The sequence below is a fragment of the Cynocephalus volans genome, chromosome 15, assembly GCF_027409185.1.
Source record: "Cynocephalus volans isolate mCynVol1 chromosome 15, mCynVol1.pri, whole genome shotgun sequence".
Taxonomy (NCBI): Eukaryota; Metazoa; Chordata; class Mammalia; order Dermoptera; family Cynocephalidae; genus Cynocephalus; species Cynocephalus volans.
Genome location: NC_084474.1, coordinates 86116965 through 86143758, shown reverse-complemented (window position 1 = coordinate 86143758; position 26794 = coordinate 86116965). Strand labels below are relative to the sequence as shown.

The 26794-nt window shown below is 46.8% G+C and overlaps 2 protein-coding genes across 3 annotated transcripts in view; one reads left to right on the top strand and one right to left on the bottom strand.

Annotated features, from left to right (window-relative positions):
• Positions 1–26794, bottom strand: part of TG (thyroglobulin) — a 241191-nt gene that overhangs the window by 63532 nt on the left and 150865 nt on the right. The gene's annotated exons all lie outside the window — the stretch shown is intronic.
• On the top strand, positions 5747–26263 carry SLA (Src like adaptor). Of its 2 annotated transcripts, XM_063080086.1 has the most exons (7): positions 5747–5924; positions 14915–15014; positions 16004–16090; positions 18958–19061; positions 21440–21571; positions 25035–25170; positions 26050–26263. In XM_063080086.1, the coding sequence occupies exons 1-7, from the start codon at positions 5747–5749 to the stop codon at positions 26261–26263; spliced, it is 951 nt and encodes a 316-aa protein (XP_062936156.1). The 2 variants fall into 2 exon arrangements, with proteins under 2 accessions (XP_062936156.1, XP_062936157.1); XM_063080087.1 differs by lacking the exon at positions 21440–21571 and having other exon boundaries at positions 5843–5924.

Genomic DNA, 26794 nt, shown 5'->3' with positions numbered 1-26794 from the left:
TGGCAGGGAGACCAACTGATGCTAAGCCCCCATGCCAGCTCATATTTTTCCTAAAGCAAAGTGTCAGACCACAGGCAGCACTGAACAAGTCCTGAGTCAATTGTGGGAGTAACAGGTATCAGTCACAGGGTGGAAGAGATAGTTGAGGCAAATAAGCCATGAGCAACTGTCTGGCCCAACCCTCTCCCCATCATATTTGAGGACACTGAGGCCCAGAGAAGGGAAGGGATTTGCTCAAGCCTGCACAGTAAGTTAGCTGGGCACCCAATCCCCCAAGCGATCCAACTTAGGTAAAAATTTAGCTATTCTTTTCCAAACATATCTCTGCTTTAGCTGTGATCTGTAATTTAATCCTCAAAACAACCCTGAAGGGCATGGATTTATATCCCAAATTGATGGATTTAAAAATCAAGGCTCAGAGCAGTGAAGTAACTTGCCAAAGGACACACAACTGGTAGGCTGGGAGCTGGAATCTGAACTCAGGCCTGAATGCTTTGAAAGTCCCTTCCTTAAGGCCCCTCATTCTTTCGAAGCTTTTGATTACAAAAGCGATTCATGTACATCGGAGAAAATTGGGTATTTTAGAAATACGTAAGTAAAGAAGAAATTGATAAATTTACTTATAAGATCATTACCCAGAGAGAGCCCTTGAAAACATTTTGGAAATTTTCCTTTAATACTTTTCTCTATATATGCATATGCATGCTACATTTTTATGAAATTGGTATACTATGAGGACAGCTAGTATTTCTTTTTGTTGGTTTTTTCCATAGAATTAACAGTTCTTTACAATAACACTGTGAAAACATTCCATGCCCTTCACTCCTGCCCCTTTGACCACAGCAGGCCTTATCTAGCCCTTCTCTCCCCTGTCCCTGTTGCTTCCCCAGCCCGATCCCCAGGCCTGGGCTCCCAAACACTGCTGTGCGACATGTGAGAGACTTCTCGGGGCCTCCATGTTTCTTGTGTTAAATGCTCCCACAAAAGTTTATAGTTCCCAAAGTTTGCTTTGATGGCTTTTAAAAATCACTTTTCTGCTGCCTTCTCAGACTGGACCCGAGGGCAGGAGAACAGGGCAGTACCTCACCACAGGTAAGAGCACAGGTTTTGGGGCCGACCCCGTGGCGCACTCGGGAGAGTGCGGCGCTGGGAGTGCAGCAGTGCTCCCGCCGCGGGTTTGGATCCTATATAAGGATGGCTGGTGCGCTCGCTGGCTGAGCGCAGTACGGCCGGTCACAAAAAGACAAAAAAAAAAAAAAAAAAAAAAAAGAGCACAGGCTTTGGAGTCAGGCAGATCTGGCTTGCACCCTGCTTTCCCTCTCCCTCGTTGTGTAACCATGGATGAATTACTTATCTATCTCATCTATTCAGCAGGATTGTTGTGAGCAATCAGGACAGGATGGCTCTCCAGAGTGCAGCCTCGTGCCTGCATGGAGCAAAAGCTATCAGCCAGGCGGTAGAGGCTGTCTTGGGCATCACTGTGGCTGCTGGAGTTGATGTACTGGTGGACACTGGGGTTTCTCCACTCATGGCATTGTGTTCCCACACCTTAGAAGATGGTCATATGAATGGGCTTATAGTTGTCACACTTTGCAGAAGACACTACTAAGTAGGTTTTCATGTTAATTCCAACTGTCACAAAGCATCAGTTCCCTGTCTTACTGCAGCATCATCCCTTGGTTGGAGTTCCTCAAATTCTCTGCCCTTTGCCATACTGTGAAGGGGTTCAGGCCACGTCCCTTCCCCACAGTGAGACCTGGGCTTTAGACGCACAGGTGCACTGTCCACAGATGCCACCCAGGAGTGGAAGGTTCTGAGAAGCCTGACCCCTGTATTTATGAGAAATGCAAAACATATAGTGAAAGAATCCTAGATCTGGTCAAACAGAGAGAAGGGCTGCTGGCAGGCATGTCCCACACTGCTGTCGGCAGCTCAACACAGGCATGTGACCCTCCACGTCACACATCTGCTTAAATGGCAGCCAGCCACGTTGCTGACCAGAATTTCTCCTGTTGGACAGACAGCAGAATGTCCCTGGGAAAAGGGCATGGGGTCTGAGGTCAGGCGATGTAGGGTTTTTAGCTCTGGGACCGTGGGCAGATGAGCTAACCCCTGACTCCCACATTAAGCAGGAGAAAGAGGAATATCTGCCCCCAGAGATGCTAGCAAGACTGAACACAAGGTGTCTGCAAACTGCCCCCCAGAAGGCGGGCACTGCACACGTCAACTGCTGTCCCTTGATCCTGAAGAATCTAAAACAAGGTCTGGATTCTGTCTAAGGGGACTTCATGAAAAAAGTGATGATGGCTTTTTTTCTCTTACTAGTAATTTTCAGAAAGACATTGAGTCTTGCTTGCTAGAATTAAGTGGGGTTAAAAGGCTCTCTCTCTTTGGAGATCACCTTTTCCACTCATCTCATTTTCCAGAAGAGGAAACTGAGGCCTGAGTTCACACAAAGAAGAGAGCATTGGTCCAAAGATTGGAGGGAAATAAGGTGAATACCAGTTACAATCCTTTGTCCTGGAAACCCAGGAGTTATACCACAAAGAAAAGGGAGAAAGAAATCAAGAATTTTCAGAGCCAATGTTAATCAACTCATTTCTCTTTTGGCCTTTTCTTAGTGTTTCAGAAGCAATTATGTCTCTTGTATCCTTTCTCCCACCTCCAGTCACTGCATAAAACTATCACAGACTAAATCAGACTGTTCAGCCCCCTCATTGGGGAGACACCAGTTCTCATTCTCTGGGGGTATTTTCACTCATTCAAATAATAGCCTCTTTCAGATGAGTTAACTCTTTCTTCGAGACTATAGCAAGCCAGTGAGCAGACCACTAAGGCTCTGTTGAGTCCTGATGGTTTTTCTTGGTGGGGTTACAGCCCAGACATACCCGCTGCTCTCACCAAGACTGAACTCCGACTAGTGAGACAGAAGAGGCCAGGGTGCAAGAAACAGGGGTGGCAGGGGGGACAGATGAGAAAAACCCATGCTCCCAGGATTGACTAGACCTTTCTCATCTCGTAACCCTGAGTATGTTGCTTTTCTTGGATGGACCTCAGTTTTCACATCTGAAAATGTACGTTTCAAGTCTTTTTTTTTTTGTTTCTTTCTGTACTGGATTCCAGGAATCCCCACAAAATAGCACATGAGTGCTTGAGAAGAACTATAAAATTGTTGGGAGAAGAGAGCATGTTAGAATTCACTTTGATGGAGAGCAAAGTCTTTTCCAGACTAGTTTTCTGGAAGAGTTGTGATGTAAGGAGAAAGGCCAGATATTGTGGCTGGAGCCTGCTGCTTGGAAATGATTTAGGGGGAGAGAAGGGAGAGGGAAAGGGAACCCAGGGCATCTGAAGGGGTGGAAGGAACTATGAGGATAGGGCTCAAGGCGCAATCTGCTGGGTGTTTAGTGATGCTTGACATCAAGTGTCAGGCTGAGAGGAGTAAAGGGAGGAAGTCAAGTGAGTCGTGTGCTGTAGCATGGGGACGCCAGAGAGGGGGAGGTGGGGATGCCAGCACATGCATTATTCCAGAGTTATCTGCAGGCTGAGAGCTGTCTCCAGAAGACAGATGTCCTCAGTCGTGGCACACAGATAGGCTGAGAGACTGGGACAGCTGGTGGCTTCCAGGAAGCACTAGGAGTGGGACAGAGGTGGTGGGAAGCCGGCATGGGATGACCTGTGCATGTCACATGTGTGTTTCTGAGGCCTGTGTGGGATAGCCTGTGCATGTCCCACACATGTTTTATGCAGGGCTATGAGCTCCTCAGAATTGAGAAGGCTACTTGGTTTGCTTCTTTCCTAGAAATGTTTAAGGCAGGGCCTTGGAGGCAGTATACACCTCTGTTAGGTCAGTGGGATCGTGGTCCCTCCTTGCTGAGCCAGCATGGGGTAGATGCCTGGAACTGTCTGCAGGCCTGAAGGGAATGTGGCTGCCAGGCGTTCCACCTGTCCTATTTTTAAGCATGCTTTTGGAGCATGTTTTCTTGAGCACCATCACCAGGCTAGGGTTGGAGGCACACCCGACTCATCCCTGCCCTCCTGGAGGTAGAGAGGTGCTGCTAAACCTGCATAGCTGGCAAAAAGGGCCCTGCCAGTCAAAGGTGCCCCCTTGGCTGTATTTGTGCAGAGGGTAGGGACGAGAGTGGAGCAGGAAGGGCCAGAGCCTCACATTTGCAAATACCTCACCCTTTCCAGTCACAAAGACAGACTGGTTCTGAAGAAGAGGGATACATGCTGAATTTTAAAAGTGTGGCCTGTTTTAGCCTCATCTTCTGTGGCCCACTATGAGTTTATAGTTTTTGCAAGCCTCATAATTATCTTGGGACTATTATGATACATTAACTTGAGTTATAAAAAAGTTGTTCATGTAAATGTTTAGAATATACACATTTTTCAAAAACACTCATTTTGGTTTTCCTTTTTTCTTAATATACTAGAAACCCCACATCACACCACCCCTCCCCCAAATTAGGAAGTGGTGCAGATCTCCCTCAACCTTTGACAGCATAGTTCTTTCCAGAGCCTATATACGTAGGGCATAAAGACAGGGTTCAAGGCCAGGGTGGGAGTTAGACTGGCTGACTTTTTGACCCTTCCAAACTCATGAGGCTTTGATCCTAAGTCACAGACACAGAATAGGTGGGGTGTAAGTTTCCTGTTGGGTTAAACACCAGCTGGGGACCCTGCCCCGTCTCTTCTCTTTGTCCCTACAAGGCAGGAATAACTCTATCTATGGCCTCTTCCCTGTGCCTCAACCATCCTGGGAGAAGGCAGCTCCTCTGAGACTCTTTTCTGTAATCATCCATGTCCTTTTCCAAAACACTTGGATGAGGACCCAGAATTTGAACATTACTAAGGATGATCAGAAAACAGATTGTAAATGGCAATAACTGCCGTGTACTTTATGCCAAGCCATGTTCTAAGTGCTTCACATGCTTTATCTCAGTTAATTTTGTAGCCATGACCCAATGCTCTTCTATTATTATCCCCCAAAACAGGCAGGAAAAGGTTAAGAACTTGACCTTTAAGAAAAGGTCACCGAGCTTTTATGTGCACAGCCAGAATTCACACCTGGGTGGTCACCCTGGCAATCATCGAGGAGCAAACCAGAGGTTTAGCATCAGCTGTTCAAATCCCAGCACCACTGTTACTTGCCATGTGACCTTGGACAAGTCACTCACCCTCTCTGAGACTGTTTCCTTCACTGCAAAATGGGCTTAGGGGTGAAGGGATCAAAAGTAACAGTCAATGCAAAAGTGCCTTAGCAGAATGTAAGCACGCCACAAGTACACAGCATTGTTATGAAGTTTTCCTTCTTACTCCTTTGTTAAATAAAGCATGTTGAAAAACTCAAACAAATGACAAAAAGTAGAAACAGAAGGCACTCTCTCCTCAGACCCCTGGGGTCTGAGGCCACCAACTCTTGAGCTCTACAGGCTCTCTGTGAATCCCGCGTGCTTGGGAGTTGAGGGGGAGGGCTCCGGGGGCAGGTACCCATGAGCCACGTGAAACATGCTCAACTTCTCGCACAAACACTGTGGGGGGTCCTCTCTGTCCTCAGCTAGGGTGCGGAGGAATGGAAACTTTTGCCACCTACAGCATTTGCTAGCAACTTCCCTCTATGTGGTTTTTCTCTGTCATTCCCTTGATAAAAGAACCCGAGCTGCAAATGTAACCAACATTCACCAATCTCATCTTCCGATGAAAACAGCCGCCTTTCAAGAAGCAGGCTGCCTGAAAATGATGCACAATGCACTCTAAACTGGGTCACTCTCCACTCAGAGGGCTCGGGGCGCGGCTCACTTTCCGTGTGTGTCTCCTGTGCCGTAGGCTTCGAGTGTCTCCAGCAGCCCAGGGAGAGAAAGAGATGGGAAACAGCATGAAATCCAGCCCTGCACCCCCTGAGAGGCCTCTGCCCAGCTCAGATGGTAAGTCTGACTTTTCTGGTAAGGTGCATGACTTTGTCTGTAGGAGCCCATGCGAAGACTGGGCAACGGTGGATTCTGATAATTGTTGAAACAGGGCAGTGGGTACTGAAGGGCTCATTGTACTCACCCCTCTAGCTTAGTTTGCAGTTAAAATATTTCACAATCAAAAGTTTAAAAGGATGAAGGGTGCTAAATTGTAGGCATTTTGAGATGGGTGTCTGACTCCAAAACCTAGACTCTTGCTTCCTGTACCTGCCAGGCCACGACAGAGCATTATTATCCCTTTAGTTAGTGCTCCAACTAGCTTTCTTTGTGTTACTTTGCTAGGCTAGACACTATCCCTATGATGTCTTCCTGAAAATAAAGGAATTCTTGTGTTCCATAGGTGGATTACAAAGTGCCAAGCATTCTGGGTGAGAGTCCAGTGTTACAGGTTAATCGATGAGGACAAAAGTTAGTTCTTTGAAGAGATGCCAAGTCAGGCCAGACTCCCAAATCTACAAAGAGGCCTTCAGCAACTGGCCAGAGAACTGGGTGGGAGCATCAGAGCAGAAGGCAAAGTCTGGATGTAAAATCCACTGTGATCCGGGCTCAGCTGTGCTGTTACTCCTAGAGCCCTTGCCTTTATTTCCACAGATTCCTAATCTTGGTGATGAGAGGCACACTGCGTGGGTCCTTTGTTGGGGGTGGAAAGGGGCCAGTCAGGAAGACCAGGTGTCCATCAGTGTCACAGGGTGAGTCATGAGGGGGGCCTTGGGACACTTCCACCTCCCACCGTGTGTTGTAGCACCCAGGGCCTGGTGTCCTGTCTCCTAGTAGGGGTGACCACACCTGATTCCCCTCACCTCCACAGCACTGTCCTGGGCAGAGTTCAAAGAGCAGAAATGGGTACCTGCCTGGAAGCCAGGCTCCTGCCCTGCCTCCCACTAGTGTTTATCCCATGTCTTCTGTGGCCCCTTCACAAAGGAGCCTTCTCACGTCTTCCAAATGCAGATGCTCAGCTCATGCAGTCCCTTCAGATGCCTCCAAGTGAGTGTGCGGAGACCCTGCCACCACTCCTCCTTCAAGACAGATGCAGGGCAATTCTAGTGGGTTTATTTTTCTAGCCCAGTAAGTCTCCTCCCCAAACCAAAGGGGGGAAAAACAAGAACAATGTTCCCAAGGATCGAGGGGACGGAACCACTGAGATGATGGAGCTGACTATGTGCCCGCACCCCTCAGAAGAGGGGCCTCTACCTCTCATGCAAAGCTCAGAACTTGTACACTTGTGCAGAGTGTCTTTGTCTGCAGCCACTGCCAGGAGAAGGTGGGCTCCCTCCCCAACTTCTCCAAACTGGCTCAGATCATGGGCCCCTCCTCCCATTATAACCACTGTTAAAAAACAGACATTGCAATGCTGGGAGGCCTGGCCCACTGAACCCATCTTGGCACCTCTCAGCCTGGGGCAGAGGGGGACACATGCTTGAGCAAACCTCATGAAAACATCAGCCTCCAAGGACTTGCTCATTTGACTTTATTTTTTAAATGCAAATCATTATGAAAGAAATTTCTCTTTTTCCATTGTGTGGGTGGGATGTCACCTCTAAAAAGGAGGTGCAGGGGTCTCCCCACCCCTCCGCCCCCTGGTTAAGAGAAGTCCCCAGGTCATACCTAGTTTGTGATCTAGGCAACCACATCAAGCACTGGTGGGTTGCTTTCCACCCCCCACCCTTGAAAAGTTTCCTTTATCATCGGTCCTGACTTTATTTCCTCTTTTCTCTCATACCTACTTGAACAAGAGAGGGGAGGGCAGTACAGTCAGTGCTGCATTAATTAGTCCCTACCTGCTTGATGCAAAGGGTTAGGGTTTTCATGGAATGAGCACCTACTCAGCTAGCACTCCCCATGGACACTTATTAGGTTAGTCTCAGATGCCTGGCGGGTGGTGCAGGTTTTGCTGATTGCTTTAGGTCAATGTGAATTACAGCTTCCTCTGCTGTTGGACTGAGCAGCCGAGTTAAAGGCACCAAAGCCCCCTGGCTAGACACAGGGATCAGCAGGAGGCCAACCTGTGGACTTTTAGACAAGCAAGTTTTCTGAGCTTTTGGGGCTCCTCTTCCCACACACCAGGACTGTGAATGCCCTGGACTATGGCTTTGCCCATCTGTTGTCTCCTAAACTAAGCTTTTCAAAACACTCCTGATCGGTTCCCAAGGACTACTGTTATAAAACCCACAGAAGCAGCAGGACTTGATGGAAATAGGGCAAGTTTTAGTAGCAAAGGACCTGATTGAGCTTCAGGTAATGTCCCTTGGAAGCTATGTGACCTTAGGTAAGTCACTCAGCCTCACCCAGGGACCAGCTGTAAAATGGGGATCAGAACAATCCCTCCCTCACGGAGATAACAGATAACACATCATTATCTGTTACTGTGCTGATAACACAAAGGAGCTATCTGATAAATGAGGGTGATAAATGAGGGTGTGAACATTTTTTAAACTCCTCTTGGTGTTATCTGACTGCACTGGGCTGTATCTAAAAGGCCGGTTCTCCAAAAGTTTTCAAGTGGAAGAACTAGCAATTCCATGATTTGTTTTCAAATCATCCCAAAAAGCTAATTTTCTCTACAATTCTATCCATACTTCAGTCTCTCTTCTGTGCCAGACATGGGCAGTTCAGAATTGAATAAGACCGAGGGAGCTCCTAGTGTAGAAATGAAACAGCCTATTTCCACATTAAAAAGAGAGTTCAGTCACTTGCTGAGATCTCTTTTCCTCTTGTTTCTTCCCATCTTATTGCACTGATGTGAAGTGAGATCTCACAGAGAGGTGGCAAAGTAAACCCAAAGGCTGTTCAGACTCCTCCCACATGTGCCAGGGTAGAAATGACACCAGGCAAGGCATTTACATAGCTGCCCTGGTGGAAAGAAGGTGGGTGGGGTCCTGGGGAGGAAGAAGGGGGCAGGGAAATCTCTAGACCAAGCTTGGTGCTTCTCAGGGAGTGGTCCTCAGACCACCTGCATCAGATTCCCCTGGGAAGTAGTTAAAATGCTGATTCCCAGGCTCCACCCCAGACCTACTCATCAGAACCCAGTGATGGTGGGGGTGGCAGAAAGCTAAATTTCTTACAAGTCCCCTGCTGAACCTTAAGCCCCTAAAGCTTGCAGATCACAGAGCAGCTTAGTCCTGCCTCAGCACCACCATGTGCCAAGATGAGAGAAGTGAGCTTATCCTCAGTGTCTCTCCGTTCTTACTTGTAAAACAGAAATAATGACAGAGTTCCTTGGTCCTCGAAGTGTGCCAGACACAGTTCCAAATGCTTTACACATATGAACTCTTAATTCTCACAACAGCCCTACGAGGGAATCACTATTATCACCACCATTTTGTAGTTGAGGAAATTGAGGCACAGAGAAGTTAAATTAAGTGCCTGAGGCCATGTAGCTCAGAAGGGGACAACTGGGATTTAAAGCCAGGTGGCCTGAGTCTAGAGTCCCCCTCTTTACCACCACAGTATTTGCCTGGAGAGGACAGGCTTTCAAGAATTCTGCATATTCGGGTAGAGGATGGGCGTTCCCGGCCCTTGGATTTAATGACACAGACACCCAAGTGCCCTTGCAAGGGGTCCCAAAGATGCAAAACCTGTGTCAGATCCTTGACTAGATTCCTGTTTCCTATTTGGTCTTACTCCAACTGTAGCTGCTGGCAAACGAGATGGTTTTAAGTGGAAAATGATCATTCAACTTTTATGTCATTAAATGTTTAATGAATATCATAAAAAAATATATAACTACTCTATCAAATCCACGATTTTACAGTTCAGAATGGGACTACAGTTTTTTTTTTTTAAGTTAATAAATATTAACAAAAAAAAAATGACTAAGTAGCTAGTAGCGTGGGTGGTACTCAGCCACAACACAGGACGGCTGAGTGGTCCAAAGCGTGATCGACGTGCTCTGCCAAGAGGTGACGCTGTTTTGAAACCCGGCACTCAACTTACTAGTAGTGTGTTCTTGGGCCCGTCTCTGCACCTCACTGTACTCCTATTTCCTCATATCCAGAATGAGGTAGTTACATTATGTCACTTCTCAGGGAGGTGTGAGGACCAAATGCTAACCTATGCACAGCACGCAGCCCCGTGCCTGGTCGCTGCAGAGCGTGGGCCACGCTGCTGCTGGCCACAGGAGGCCTGCGAAAGAGAAGGATGGAAGGAAGACTACCACAGTCTGGAAGCCCTGGTGCCCAAGTGAAACAAACTGGCTTGTTTGTTTCGAATTTGTTTCAAATCTGTTGCAACAGATTTGTTTTGACTATTTCTTGCTTCTGCCCTTTGCTAGCTCCATCTGACTCCTAGTTGCATCTAACAGTGTGGAGACTGACCTCGACAAGCCTTAGTGTCTATTCAGTCCCAATCTGCCCCACTAACAAATGGAGAATCCAAGGCTTTAGGCAGAAAAAAGCTTTCTGGACTACTGGGTCTTCCCCTTCGGCCTGCAGTACAGTCCTTCATGAATAAGTAAGAGGATCCACAGGCCCATGGCTTGTGGTGGCCACTGGTAGACCTTCCATTAGGCCAGCCTGCCCTGCTCCATCTGGTTGGTTAGTTGCGTGTGTGTAGGTATGCATTTCCTGAACAAGGAAAGAAAAGGCTGCTTTCACCCCTCAGGAGGCCATGAGTTTGGGCCTGACTCAAGGGAATGCAAAACCAGAAGTTGAAATCACTGGGCTGTTTAGCTCTTTGCCCACCAGCTGCACTGAACTACTGCACCAACACGGAAGCCCCATGTGGAGTCAGCCTTTGTCTCCCCTGTTAAGGAACAAGTGTTAACTGGTAATCAGGTGCCAAGGAGAGCTATGTGGCTTGGGGAAGTGGCCACAGGTTTTGAAATCTGCATGCTGTCCCTGGGACATATTACCAAAAGTTGTCAGCTTTGGTTTCCTCATCCTTTAAGTAAGGATATACATTTTGGAGGACTGGGTGGAGCCTTGGAGGTAATAATAATTAGTTTTGCTAGACAGTTCTAAATAGGAGCTACTGAGAATGTTCTCGGAATTAAAAAAAAATAATAAAAGGGTTATTATGCTCCAAGAAAAGATAATGCCAAAAAGGGCCTGTCCTCTTTTGACTAATGTTCGTGGCCAGTAAGTTCTGCCTGGGTCTCCTTTCATTTTTGGGCTCATATTCTATTTCATACTTTTGTATATTTTGTTCAACCTGATTCATTCTTGACTTGAGCTATCCGCAAATATTTGGTCTTTTGAATTTCATCTTCTGTTCTCACCAAATGGAGTTTGTTTAGACAATAAGAAGACACTATTTTCAAATCTAAACTATTAATTGGTTCTCCTAATTTCGAGCACTACTGGCTGAAATTGGTCTTGGAGTATGGAACGGCACCCGCCCCCATGGAAGTACAATAAGCTGCCACTTACTGAGGCAGGCCCTCTGCACGGGATGCATCATGAATCATTAACCCACCATATGAGGCAGATTTTGATATCTGCCATTTTTATACAGGAAGAAATTAAGCTCAGATTAGTTAAAAATAAATCCCTCCCCAAATCGCAGAGCTAAAGTGGTGGGGGTGGGATTTAAGCCAGGTCTGATCGGTTTTAAAGCCCATTCTCCTTCCATAAAGCTCTTCTGAAAATTCTCTGGATTTCTCCTTTCGTGTCCAGCACAGATTTCTTTGCTTCATTTGTTTCCTTATCTGAAGCCTGCGAAAATCTCATCTACTTCCTCAGACTCCGCTGCTCGCCGCATTCATTTACGTGATTGAATTCAAATGCTGAGCTCTCCCTAAAGCTGAAGGGCTCCAGGAGTACGTGACAGTATGTTTGAACTTCACAAGCAAGCTTGTTTCCCACCTGTTTTCTACCATTTATTTCACTGTAGAGACCAAAGCTCAGGGAAAGCTTGGAAGGGATCCTGGCACCAGACCCAGCTTAGAATGGCCACCCTTCCCCACAGGAGTACAAACCGAACTGCAGACCCTTCCAGGACTTTGACCTCTGTTTTTCCATCACTGATGATAAAGGTGACAGGGACACGCATGAAATCCCTCGCAGAACACCAGGCATAGGCTATCGGACCCTTCAGCAAAAGCCTAAGTGAAAGATTTTCTCCATGATGATAAGTGGTATAGCTGGAAAAACATCGCTACCATGGAAAGTCCACAGGAAATTGAACTTCGTTACAGTGAAACTGAAACTCTCTACCCCCTTAAGCCCCCTTTTCCCTCAGTGGAACAATTATTTTTGTAATGGGATTTTGCTTTTGTTTTTGTTTCTGTTTGATTTGCTTTTAACACTACGGAAGGATGCTTGTTCGGTTTCACAGTCTTAGTCTGGTCTCAGACATCAAAGCCCCAACCCCTCTGTAGACACACAGTCCATCTCAAGGCTCTGGTTCTGCCACGGATAACACCTTCTCCGCCTGTCATTTCAAAACTTGTTTTTCACAAGGGGCTGGTCCCCTGATGGCCACCCACCCTGCTGCCTCCCACAAATCAGGTTTCCTTCTGCCTGGATCACTTTAAAAATACAACACAGCAGCCGTTTTTAAGGGTGCACAGCACAGGGGCCACTCCACATTTGCGTGCGATAAGCTTGCTTTGAGCATCCTTCCTGGGACAGGCACAGTGCTGAGTCCCCACCCCCAGAGCACGCAGCCAGGTGGGGAGACGGATCTTCCTCTGACAGCCACACAGATGGGAAAAGATACCCTGGGGCAATTGCTTCAGAGGAAACCCCTAGGCCAAGACTGGGTACAGCATGGCAGGAGGGCCACCTCTCCTGGAGCCTCTGGGAGGTGACTTTGGAGTGGATGAAGGAGGAGGAATGAGAGAGGGGAGAGCAGGGCATGTTCCAGGCAGAGGGAACAACAGCCTGTTCAGTCAGAGGCGCTGCGGACCGGGGAGCCTGGCAAGCTTGAGAAAGGCCTGTCACATGCGGAGTGTCACGTTGATAACAGTCTGTTCATATTTGGGGGTCACTAGTCCAGGAGAGACATCTTCATCATGAAGGCATTCAAACCTCTCATTTTCTAGACTAGGAAACTGGGCCCAAAGGGAGAAGGATGTGTCCACACTCACTGAGTGGTAACATCGGCCTCCACGTCTTGGTGGATTTACCAGGAGACAAAACAACTCCCCTTTTTTGAATTCAGAGAAGCGGAATGTGAGGGAGCTTCACCCGCACGGAAGGTTTGCAAGAGGAAAGGTCAGAGGCCTGGTTGGGCCAGCCCTTCAGTGGCCACACTGCTACTTCTCAGAAGCCCTGATCCCTTTCTGAAACTGGAAAGGCCACTGAAGATCACTTTCGGTTTCCAGCTGACACTCAGGAATTCTTGCTTTTACATGATTCATTGCCTGTGACTCAGCTTCCCCAAGTGAACAGTACATTTGCACACGCTGTTCCACTGTGATAACCTGTTCCTGATTAATTTATCAGTCGATAATCCAACCCTTTACCCAAAGCCTCATTCATCTTTCTGACTCATTCTAGTACTTAATCACTCTTTCGACTTAGTCTGTCCAAGGGACTTGTGAGTGGGAGACTATAGGATATATGCATTGTAAGAGGTGAGGTCTGAAGGTCCCAGCAGGGGGGTGTCTGGATCCAAAAAGTGGCCTGTTGGGGCCAATGAGCCCATATGCCTGAGTACTGGGATTTCTACAGATTTTCCTGGGGTGAGGGGCTGGGGAATGACCCCTCCCATGATTATCTGTGCATTCTCTAGAACTCATGCTTTATTAGAGCAGGGAGAGTGGGCTTGCTTGGCTCACCAATGCTTGACTCACAGCAGGTGCTCAGCAAATAACTGCCGAATGAATGAGTAAATGGCATGTCACCCAGAATTTTGAGATCTGATGCCAGCCAGCTGGTGGAGTGATAAACAGCACAGCAAACAATTACTGTATTTGCTGATTTGTAATACATACTATTTTCCCCAAAAGATACTCAAATATTACCTGGCATCTAGTGCATCTAAATTATGGAAAATCACTAAAGATGTAAAACAGATATTGCTTAGCATCAAAAAGTAAATTCACATCATATCACTGTATCTGTACTCTACAGTACACCAGACTCACAGGAATGAAATAGCATTCATTCCTTTTCGAATCTTCATTAGGATGACTTTCAATACATGTACAATGACGATTACTTTATTTTTGTTCCACCATTACCACTGCCAACAAAAGTCTCTGTTAAATAAATCCCCAGGGCCAACCTCGTGGCGCACTCGGGAGAGTGCAGCACTGGGAGCACAGTGGCGCTCCCGCCGCGGGTTCGGATCCTATATAGGGATGGCTGGTGCGCTCACTGGCTGAGCGCGGTGTGGGTGACACCAAGCCAAGGGTTGCGATCCCCTTACCGGTCACAAAAAAGACAAAATAAATAAATAAATAAATAAATAAATAAATAAATAAATAAATCCCCAAAGTGATGCCTTATCTCGTATGAGGAAGAAATGTTTTGTTTAACCTCAGAGTTAGTGCCTCTTGGTCCTGATGGGTCCCTAGAACTCATACAGCCTAACCCCCAATGCCCTCCCCTCCAAATTTTACAGATATGGGGCCCATGAGGCCCTGAGAGGGTAATAAGAAGGTAATAAGAAGGATGTTTTGAGCCCCTTATCATTCATGAGGTGATACCACATACCTTCATCTCATAAGAACCCTGGAATGAGGCCTTATTAGGCCCATTTTAAAGATAGAGAGATTGAGGCCTGCACACACAGGGGTAGAGCCTGAAGCCAGATCCTGTAACTTCAGCTTCAGGCCTCTGGATCCCCATTTCTCAGATGTCACCTGACCCTCAGGGTTGCTTTAAGCACCCTAGGCAGGAAGAGAGGAGGGTCTGCTATAAATTGTTTTTTTTTCAAAAATAAGGACGGCGTCTCATCTGAAAATTCTGGAGAAGTGACTCATCTTCCCACGCTCCACTCCTAGGGCCGCATTTTAGCTCCTCATGAATAAAAACACCCCTTTGCCTTTGTTTCCCCAGGACTGGACAGCGACTTCCTCGCTGTGCTGAATGATTACCCTTCTTCTGACATCAGCCCCCCGATATTCCGCCGAGGGGAGAAACTGCGTGTGATTTCTGAGTGAGTTAGCTTTCCAAAACTTTTAGAATTCCTAAAAGAGGATGACTCAGTTTGGGTAAGAATCATTAGATTTTTAGCTATAGTTGTCCAGTTTCACATGGGCCCTGGTTCTATTGTGAGGAGAGAAGTTTAGCTCACACTGTGGACTCCTTCCTTAATGCTGCCAGTGATCAAAAACATCCAGTCTCCCTATTGCCTGCTAGATAAACTTTAAGTTCCTTAACATGGCTTTTGGGACCCTTTATGATCCAACTTCTACTTCTCATATTGGCCGTGTCTCCCACCACACGTGCAGTGTTGATATTACACACCAACAAAGACTGGGAAGGAAGGCCTGGGGTCTGAAAACACTTCTGATAATAATAAAAAAAATAAATAAATAAATAAATAATAATAATAAAAGTATTGCCTTCCATCCTGTTGTCTCTCTAGTCTAATTCAAAGTAGGCTATGTAACAAAATAGGGACTCTAAGTCCCTTTTATTTAGGTCTTCATTGAGGTAGTCACATGAAGCTATCTTATCTTTGGTTATATTGCAGGGTATGAATATACTAAACACTTATTTTAATTACAGCTCAGTTAATTTTAAAAAAAATTTTTTTTTGTGGCTGGCCAGTACAAGTACAGGGATCTGAACCCTTGACCTTGGTGTTCTGAGCTCTGACCAAGTGAGCTAACTAGCCAGACTAAAGACTTATTTATAAAAAGCCTCCAACTGTGGGACACCAGCTGCTGATCCCTGAGAGGTGGCTATTGCCAGCACGTGGAAGGTTTCTCAGCGTGGAATAGGCGAATATCTATAAAAATACATGTATTTTAAAAACTGAATTTTCAGATGGAGGAACTTGGGTCAACGTGGCCATTGACAGATCTTAAAAAAAGGAATGTCCCAAGTTGCCCATTAAATCTGATTATTCTGTTTATTTATTTATTCAATTGCTTTGCCATTTACCCGTCCACCCTCTCCTATCTGTTTTTATTCTTACAGTGAAGGGGGCTGGTGGAAAGCCATTTCTCTTAGCACTGGCAGAGAGAATTATATTCCTGGAATATGTGTGGCCAGAGTTTACCACGGGTGAGTACATTTCTCAAATGGCATCATAAAAACATGACATTTATTCTGGAGACTCATAAGATGGCACAGAGAGATTCCAGTATGATATAGTGGAAAGGAGGGCGTCGGCTGGAGAGGGAATGTTTCTATTCCCAGCTCTGCCTGTGAGGAATGCTCCATGTTGAACTAACCCCTTCTACTGTCTGGGACTCAATTTCCCCATCAGTAAAACAAAGGAAGTTGAACCTTTCAGCTCTAATATGGTGTTGCTGGCACATAGCAGTGAACACTCAGGAACTGCTATCATAGGATGCAGCATGGTGTAGTAGCTAAAAGCCAGTCTGTCTGGGTTCAAAGCCTGCCTCTGCCACTCACTGGCCATGTGACGGTGGACAAGCTATTCAACATTCTATGAATCTTTCCTTTCCTCACCTGTCAACTAGGGATCACAATGTAGAATAATAGGAATAATAATATATAATAATATGACAGGATAATATGTGTATAGTTCTTGGTGAAGTGCCAGGCATTACTGTGAGTGCTCAATAAATATTGGCTATTCTTATCAAATTCATAGCCAGAAGCACACAGAGAATGCTTCCTGCGAAAAGTGCTTATGTACCCAACTTGACAAATAAATGAGAAGAAAATGGTAGCTTAGCAGATGAGGAAACAAGCACATGGCTTGCTCCTGAAGTTGTGCAGGGGAGGGTGTCCCAGCCTCTGGGTAGCTTTGGAGCCGAGCACACCTGGGCTCAATTCCTGGCTCCCCTCCCTCAAGCAAAGGCCTTGGAAAAGTTATTTAACCTCATTGAGGTATAGTCTCTTCATCTGCCAAGCTACCAGGGCTGGACACTGGCAAAGAAGTACACAGCATATAGTAAATGGGAAGGAAGGAAGAAAAGAAACACCATTTTTACAAATATTTTATATCTTATTCACATCCAGAGAAGGACTTTGCATAACACACGCTCATCTGGTGAAAGAGATAATTACCTGAATACTTTGAAGATTGGACTTTACTATGTTTAATTTCAGTACTAATGATCTTAATTATGAATGCCAGAAACCATTTCCGTGCTTAGGATGATGAAGGTGAACAAAACTGGGGCAGTAGCTCCTGTGAGCACCACATTCTGAAAGAGACGTGAGTCACTCAGCTCTCCTAAATGAGCTGCTTGTCAGTGCTCCACCCATCGCTTCAGCAAGCCAGCACCAGCACCCTCACGTTGAAGATGCGGTGCTGAAGCTGGCCAGAGCTCGGGTGGTGAGAAACCCAGATAAGCAAGACAATTACGACCCTATGGAACCTCTTTAACACTAGAATAGGAAGAAAGCAGTGAAGTATGTGGTTATGGAGTTGGATGTCCCAGTAAAGTGCATTATAATTTTAGCTCTATGAATTGTTGACATGGTAACTTGGACAAACTACTTAATCACTCTGACCCTCAGTAGCCTCATCTGTGAAAGAGAGAGAACATTACTTGTCTGAGGGGCTTGAGATGAGAATTAGATTTCAAATGCTTCGTTTGGTAGGTGTGCCATAATTGGCATTCATACATGGCTGTTGTTATTGTTTTACTGTCTTCATAAGTGGAATTTCATGTAAGGACTTGAATGCACTAACGTTTGTCACACACAGTAAAATAGTTAATATGTCATGTGTTGTGCAGGACAAAGGAAATTGCTGAAATATTTAGCCAAATATAGGATAATCATTAGCTTAACAACAAAAATGAATCTGGAGATCAGTTCATAAATAAACAGAATTTGATGCCACACCTGCGGGTCTTCTCACACACGGTGCCTCAGGAGCACTCATCTGGCCCACTTTAACAACCTGGTTGTGTGCCTCTGTGATCATTAAAGGCTGAGAAACAGTGAAGTACTAATATTGGCCACAGCATACGCTCATTTGGACCTGTGGATTAAAAGCCAGAGGTATTTCATTCCCTGAAGTACGGAGTCAGTTAAAAAGTGATGTGTCGTTGCTTCCCAGCACACACCAGCCACCTGCGAGCAAAGCATGTCCCTGCGATCTGGTGGAGCCTGACCTGAAAAAGCAGTAAAAGCCCTTTCCCTTAGATCATAGACTCCTCTGTGTCAGAGCAGCTTTCTAAGAGTGTTCAAAAGTATCGGTCCTCCTATGCAAGGTGAATATCCCGTGGGAAAACTAGGCTAAAGTATCACAACTGCTTTTTTTTTAACTGTTAAATAATAACAGCAAGAAACACATATACTTGTAAATGTGTAGCACAATGGCAATTTTCTTTAAAATATGTTAAAATAGAGAACAGAAAAAGGAAATACAATGAATGCAAAGCGGGGCTTTTTAGGTTACCGAAATCACACACCCCCATCTCTTTCCTTCTTTCTTATGTCCATTCATTCATTCCCAAATATATACCTAGCACATTACCCTGGAAACGGAGGTGAAACCCAACAAGACAGACACAGTGCCTGCTCTGAGAGAGTGGCAAGGGAGGGCCATGGTGGACAGGATGTAAGGGAGACACCAAAAAGGTACATTGCAACCTTTTATAACGTGTATCTGTTATATGACACAGAATGGGTAGGTACGTTCCAGCTGGCATTTGAGAAATGCGATACGAAAGATATCTTCTGCATCATTGTGTCATTACCCAACATGATACTTGGCACATAACAGGTGCTCTGGTAATCTTATTTAAAAGATTAAAAATATGAATGAATGAGCGGCCAGTCAATTGCCCTCCTCTTTTTAATTCCAGTGGCTTTATATAGACTGGACCTTAATTTCATTTTCACATTTGTATTCACCGGCTCTTAACTGTTACATTCCCATCTTGGGCGCAGGGTGATAGGGTAGGACATGCTCAGGACACTCATGGCAGTCTTCCTACTTCCAGCTGGCTGTTTGAAGGGCTGGGCAGAGACAAGGCTGAGGAGCTGCTGCAGCTGCCAGACACTAAGGTCGGCTCCTTCATGATCAGAGAGAGTGAGACCAAGAAAGGTGAGCAGCCTCCATTCCTCTTTGCACGCTCGGGGCAGACAAGCAGGTTTTGTGCCTGGCTGACTCATTAGGGGCTCTGTTTTCCCTCCTCCTCCTAGGTGCACACAAATCCATCCGATGTGCTTAGCTCCCTGCAGCCCACTCTCTGCTGGTGAGGCCAGCATGAGAGCAAGGGGACTAGAAACAGGGAGCAGGAACCCAGCTGGGCACTGCCTCAGGCCCTGACCGATATCAGGCCCTGCTAACTCCTGCTGGAAAATTTTCCACTAACTGGGAACAAAACTGAATGCTGGACAGATAGAACCTGGATTGTGGTGTAGGCTTGGCCTACTCTCAAGCTCTGTGACTTGGGAGGGTTATTTACTTCTCTGAGCTCAGTTTTCTCATCTATGAAATGAACAGAAAACCCCTCCTTTGTAAAGCTGTGGTTAGATTCAAATGTAATATTTATGGTGCTCTTGCTACGCACAAGGCCCTCAATATCAGTTTTCTCTGTGCCCTACAATTAAATAGACGTTTTAGAGAACCAGGATGAGCATACGCAAGCTCTTACACACTCACCATGATCTTGATCATTATAATCCCTAGCATCTTATGCATTAAGTAGTTCAATGAAAACAGAAATAGCAGGAGCCCTTTGTCATGGTTCAGAGCAGGAGCCCCAAATTCTAGTTTCAGCCACGTGAGTTACTAAGAAGTTACCTCCTCTCTATGTCTGGGTTCCCTTATCTATAACATGGGGTTAACAATAGGAAAGTGCCCAGTACCGTGCCTGGGAAACATTAAATCCTCAAACTCAAGGAGCAAATGCTTAACAAGGAATTGCCAGACTAAATAATAACTTTTCAAAAATAGAAGATATTTTCAAGTTTTAAGCCTGCTTCTTGCACACTTACTATCAAAGAAGACAAAACACAGTACCTGAGAGTATTTCACCGATTAAGTGTCTGCGCTAGCTGGGGCTGAAGCCCGTCCCCAAAAGGAGCATCAGCCTGGCTTTGGGAAAACAGGGACCATATGTATGTCATTAAAAAAAAAAAAAAAATCCCAGAACAACTTTTCTCTCAAAAAACTTGAATATGCTTGGAAGAGCCATATCAAAGCGAAGGCAAAGGTCTTGCTCAAGTCACAGGTGTCCCCTAGGGCAGGACACCCAGACACAGATGGAGCCTGGCTAAGGGGAGGAGAAGCCTAGTATGGGTGCCACCACTCACCTAAAAATAAAGATGTCTGTCATCAGGCAAAGGTGCAGTCGGTCTGGGGTGAGGTGGCAGGCCATCTTGGATATGCAAAGTTCTGACGATTTTCCACTGGCTACCCTTGGCCTGCTTACCACGCTTCCAGTTCCCATTGATGTTACAGGAAGGCACACACGGGCTGACTCAGATGCAGGCCTGGGGCACAGCCAGGAGGCTTGCTGAGGACGGGCTCACACCCCAGGGATGCCCTCTAATGCCCTGTGCCTCTGGCCATGTCACTCAGGGGCTCTAAGCCTGCACTTCTCCATCTAGAAGGTGTTGGTGGGGCCAACAGCTCCCAGGGTCTTTCTGAGAATTCACAGAGATGTTGCTTAGAAGTTAGCCTCCCCGCTGCCCAGCACAGAGAGCAAAGAATAAGGCCAGCTCTCTCCTCCCTTTCACAGCCTCCTGAGCATTTTTCACTCCTGGAATCACAGAAGACAGAGCAGGGAGGACCCCGACACATGACCTAAGTCTGCTTCTCTCATTTTGCATTTGGGGAAATTGAGGCTGAGAGAGGCAATGGCACTGCTGAGGTTCTGCTCATATTGAGTCATTACTCTAATGACACATAAGGAGAAATAACACACCTTTCAGATGTTTCTTGGGGATACCCAGGAAAATGTCTTAACCACCACTTGCTCCAAATTTCCGAGAAAACCAAGCATAAGTCAGAGGGTGTTGGGACCGGGAAAGGGAGCAAAATTGTAAGGCTCCCCCTTTCAATAGGTGGTGTGATGACCAGGGCAGACAGGGCTGAAGGAGGAAAGGGGCAGTGAAGTATCTCAGAGGGTATTCAGGAAGGGTTCCAGAATGAGCACAGGTCCTGGTTCTACAGGCTGCACCAAACAACAGTCCCTCAATTTGACCAAGGAGTCACATCTGCAGGAGCACCAGATGCTTACCTCAAAAAGCAAAGAGGACAAAGCCTGGGGACTAGAAAATGTGCACAGGTGGTCTGATGGACACACCTGGTTGCTAAAATGTAAAACATTCCCGAGGTCTCTAAACAGCGAGCTACATCCAAACAGAGAGGGTTCCAGTGGCTGGAGGGGCTGCCTCAGGGGTGGGGGGCCGGCTGGCCAGTTGCCTATGGGTGGGAACACATGGGCGCCACTGACTCGTCCTCTGCTCCCACAGGTTTTTATTCGCTGTCGGTGAGACACAGGCAGGTGAAGCATTACCGCATCTTCCGCCTGCCAAACAACTGGTATTACATTTCCCCGAGGCTCACCTTCCAGTGCTTGGAAGACCTGGTGAATCACTATTCTGGTAAGAAACACTCAATCGGGACCAATCGAGGAAGCCCCCCCTTCGCTAATTGCCCTGCGGTGCCATCAGTCCGGGCTGTGGCCCGGCCACCAATAAATGCCAGACTGACTCACCTTCTGCCCATTCTGCCGTCTTCCTATGCTCTCGTGTTCATTCAGACTGCAAATTCTGGGCTGAAACAGACTGCCTGTGAACACTGCCTCAGGAGGTAATGCGCAGCTCATCTCAGATTTGCTCTATAAAGAGGCAAGTCAGGATGCCCCTGTGTCACTCTGACATGAGCCACGTTTACTCAGGCAGGACATCTCCTCCTCTCTTCTCTGCCTTATTGCCGTGAGGAAAAAAAGTTTCTTTTGCTTTTTCACATCATCCCCCTTCTGGGTTCGGGATGCTTGACTTCACACGTCTGGGAAACTTTGCTAGCACTGAATTGAACTGAATCGAAGAAGCAAAGAGCATTTCAAGGAGGAAGGCTGTACATGGCCACTGGTTGTCACACCTGGCCTGTGAGAAGCAGCGGCTCATGAAGGAGAAATTCCGGGCTGCACTGAGATCTTGGGCAAGGTTCTCCTTGGAGTCTTGGTTCCCATTCATGCAAGATGGGTGAAAATAGCCTCCTAGCAAGGGACTGAGTGGCTACTAAACACGATTGTTCATGGAACATGTCGTGCTCAGTCAGGCATGTGGCAGATGCAAAATCAATGATGACCAATGTGACTTCTGTGATACTTGAAAACCCAGTGGCCAGCTAAAAATGAAAGAGGAAGGGACTCCTGGAAACAGGCAGCTTATGCTGGTCATGAGCAAAGGTTGGTTGTGGTATTGGCTTTTGACAACAATCATCTGAGAGGTGTGGAGACCATAAGTTTTGCATAGACAAAAGCAAACATGGAAAGGGTGCTGTCCATCCATGCTCTTACAGACCTCCTGGGAGGCCACAAGGCTACCAGGCCAAGAACACCCCAGTCCACCTGGTGCCACTTGGCCACAAGGAGGACCTTACACTAACTGCAGAGCTAGTGCCTTCCAGAGATATGTCCCTGGCCACTGAGTCCATCAGTGGGCTGCAGCCACCTGCTCACCTCTGTGAATAACTGCAAAGGGTCTGAACACCTGAATGCCTCCTGCATTCCTTCAGAATCTCAGAGTGGAAAGATGGCCAATTTACCCCCCCGCCCCGTGCCCCCTAGATCCTTCGTAAAGGCACAGAATCAAAAGAATTATGCACCAGGGGATCTGAACAGACCTCTTTGTTTTACATGTTGCTCATATTTACCATCCTGGTGCCCCCGGGCAAATTACTTAACATCTCAGAGCCTCAGTTTCCTCATCTGTAAAATGGGGATTAAAATGCCTCTTCAAAGGATTGTTGTTAGCAGAAAAAAAAAAAAAAAGAAAGAAATCATGCATGTGAAAAGTCTGGCCTCTAAACCACACGCATGCACGGTGGTTACTGAGAGAACAGAGGAGTAGAGCCTGAATGAGTTCTAACTACGGCCAGGAAAGTAAAGGGAGGGGAACATGGGACCATGGATAGAGAGTCGCTGGAGCCTAAGACTGTGAGAGAAATGAGCATTGTGGCGAGCTGTGCAGACAGGAGTGAGTTAGACCAGTGTGTCCAGACCGTAGATATAACGTAGGATTTCCTTCTTAAGTGGACAATGTAGGATGTCTCCATTTAAGAGGCAATGAGTTGCTTTTGGAACAAGTGCCTGGTTCTGAGTCAATGAGATGGGTTTCAGTCATATTTCTCTAGTCCTGAGCAAGTGACTTGATCCAGGGATCCTGCTTTCTCATCCCAAATATGGGTCTAAAGACAATGACTGCACAAAGTTGATGTGTGGCCTCAATGAGACACAGTGGGGAAGGCCAGCTCAGCCCTTGTCTCCTGTCACATGCTTGTAAGTGTCTGTTTTTTTGCTCTTCCTCAGAATGTATTTTTCACCCTAAATATTAACCTCTCTAAGGAAGGACATTCACAAAATGTCCCCTGCCTGTGCTGTAGATGGCAGCTAATTTCTCTTGTCTTTGTATCTGATTTTGTCTCCTGGCCTCATAACCCTGGAGGTTGTTTCAATTTCCAGCCATGACAGGTCATTATTTTAGATTCCCATCCAGTTCTGCTTCCCTCTAACCTCACAGTCCCACCTTCCATTTCTCCATGGGCACCCATGTGGGTGGATGTTTGAGTTCATAGTGAAAGTCCCACCGAAAACCATGAGACAGGGCACGTGGATTTGCCACCCTTTGATGGCCTGCGTGCGTAGCTCCGGCTGCAATTTCCTTTTGTTCTTTGGCAAGGACACCCTGAGAGCCTCATAAGTCAGAGAGGAGGCAGAGACGGTCAGAGGCAGGATGTGCCTTCTCAGGCCTGGTGATGGATCGGCTCCGGGGTCAGGGGACACGGTCCTGCTGAAGACCAGCAGCATCTCCCCAGGCGGGAGAAGCACTGGGGTCTCTGGCCTGAATAAGACCACACAGAATGTCCTCGATCTCTAAGTTGCCCGAACTCCACAGAATCAAATCTTTCTCATGATGGTGTGGGCTAGGAGCAAGGCTTCCAAGAGATGGGGGCTACATTTTCACGTTCCTGGAAAACTGAGGGACCCTGGAAGCTCAGATACCAGCCAAGGGAAAAAAGAAATGGGCTTATTTAATTTTGTCCTCTTTGTACATGGTCTCTAGAGTAGATACTTAGTGCATGATCTCTAGGGTAGATACTCATGGATCTAGGGAAGAGAGAGTTTCATTCATCCTTCCTTTGTCCACTTTCTCTTTTTTGCCCCTTTGTCTTCTTCCCTCCCTCCCCTTCTGTGTCTTTCACACTTTCTGTGCTCTCTTCACTTCCTCCTCCCTCCCTCCCTCTTCCTCTCTCACTTTCCCTTCTCTTCCTTCTCTCCCTCCTTCCTCCCTCCCTCACCCTTCCTTCCTTCCTTCTTTCTTTCATTGTTTCCTTTACCTGCCTTTCTTTCTTCCCATGTAGCTAGCCCATCCGTGCCGTGCTAAGTGCTACTGCACGTACTCGGGGGAACCTGCATCGTGCAGGCCGCATGCTCGCACACAGGAAGCTCACCCCAGGAAGTTCATGGCTGTGAAACGTTGCAGGCCATGGCCTTGCACAGTCACTCTGCCAGCTGTCCCCATTTGTTACCTTGTCCCTCTCATTTTGCTATGGAGGAAGGTGAGGCTAGAGAGGTTCAAGATAATTAACTATTAGGGGCAAAGCTGAAATTTAAACCCAAGTTTGGTTGGTTCTGGATCCTAAACCCCTCTCTCTCCCTGGGCCTAGCTACATGCAGAGCATAGTCGGGGTTCGTTAACATTTCTCAAACCACTGGCGCACGACTCTCAGCCATGCCACTACCTACCATGCCCCTTTCAAATCTTGGCCCTAGTTTCCCCGTGCCAGTAACCAGGTGTGGCATCCTCAGATCCCTGACCGGCTGTCTGCTTCCCTCCCCAGAGGTTGCTGATGGCCTCTGCTGTGTGCTCACTACGCCGTGTCTCATGCAGAGCACGGCTGCCCCGGTGGCGAGGGCCTCCAGCTCGCCTGTCACCCTGCGCCAGAAGACCTTGGACTGGAAGAGGGTGTCAAGCAGGTGGGTTGTGTGTGTGTGTGTGTGTCCTCCATGAACGTGTGAGCACAAAACAGTGTGTGGGCCTGGCACACATGAAAATGACGGCCAGTGTCAGCCAATCCTGCCGACAACTGGGGGTGGGCCCAAGCAGGTGCACACCCATGGAATCGTGCTGACCTTGAGGGGGGCAGACCCAGCCTCGCAAAACAACTCCCCACCAAGGCCCTCAGTCCCTTGATTCTGCAAATGTTCACTGAGCACCCTATTCAATATTAGCAGTACATTCTCTAGCTTAAATACACCACCTTGCTTTTTCTAATTGTTAGACTCTTAGAGAATAGCACACATACAAATCTTGTGTAAATTTAATGTTATTTAAATCCCACTCAAAAAGCTTAAACTCACCAGCAAAATCCTAACGTGACTTTGTTTTTTTCAAAGGGGAAAAAAATCTTCCACTGATTTGTTCTGTTTATACCATTTTTAGCTATAAAATTTGAAGGGATAACTGTAGTTTTAGATTGGTGTGTTATCTTAATAATTGAACACTGATCCAGACATTCCACTCACAAATTAAAAGAATATCAGAGATCAGAATTGCCTGGGAGATGGATAAAACTGCTCTTTTTTGTAAATATCATAAAAAATTACTAAAATTTACAGTTGGAAGCTTTAGCCACCCAAGAAAATAAATAGTGGTTCAGAGTGGTTAAGTGATTTGTTCAAGATCACATAGCCCATAAATGTAAGGGACAGAATTAGAACAATGAGTTAGAAAAATATTAACCAGGCTCTCTTTTTCTCTTTCTTTTTTCATTCTCTTGTCCTCCGTCGCCCCTCCCCCCCACCACATCCCTCTCTTTTTTCCCTTCCTCTGCCCCCTTTCCCTCCAACTCACAGACTGCAGGAGGACCCCGAGGGAGCAGAGAGCCTGCTTGGGGTGGATGAGTCCCTTTTCAGCTATGGCCTTCGGGAAAGCATCGCCTCCTACCTGTCCATGACCAGTGATGACAACACCTCCTTCGATCGCAAGAAGAAAAGTGTCTCCCTGATGTACAGTGGGAGCAAGAGGAAGAGCTCGTTCTTCTCGTCGCCTCCGTACTTTGAAGACTAGCCAGTGAACACACACCACGGTTTACAACCAAAAGGAACACAGGTTCCAAGTATCACCTGGGATCTTGCAAAAAGCAGGGTTCCCTGGTTCCTGGGGAACCTCCCATCTTCCAGAAGCTGAGAGAAGCCACACAGAGACTCAAATTCACGTCTTCTCTAATCCACATCATGACCAAAGGAACCCTTCGCTGGCGTCTGATCAGTACTGTGACATCACAAAGTGTTGAATCATGACATGATCGGGCAATGCTCTGAAGAGCCTAGCATGTATGTGTGCACACGCCATGTGTGTGTGTGTGGGGGGGAGACAAAGACACTCCCGCAAGAAAGTAGCCCAGCACCCTTCTCCAACCAGCCACCCAGATGGCTACACTCTGGGGTCATCAGAGAGAACGTCTATGTGAGAAAGCCTGAGAGGCAGATGAGCCAGAGCTATGGCCCAGCAGAAGGTCTGGGTTTGCAGATCAGTCCCCTGAATGGAACTTTTTAAACCAATCTGTAAAGAACTTTGGTACACGTCATCTCTCTCTAA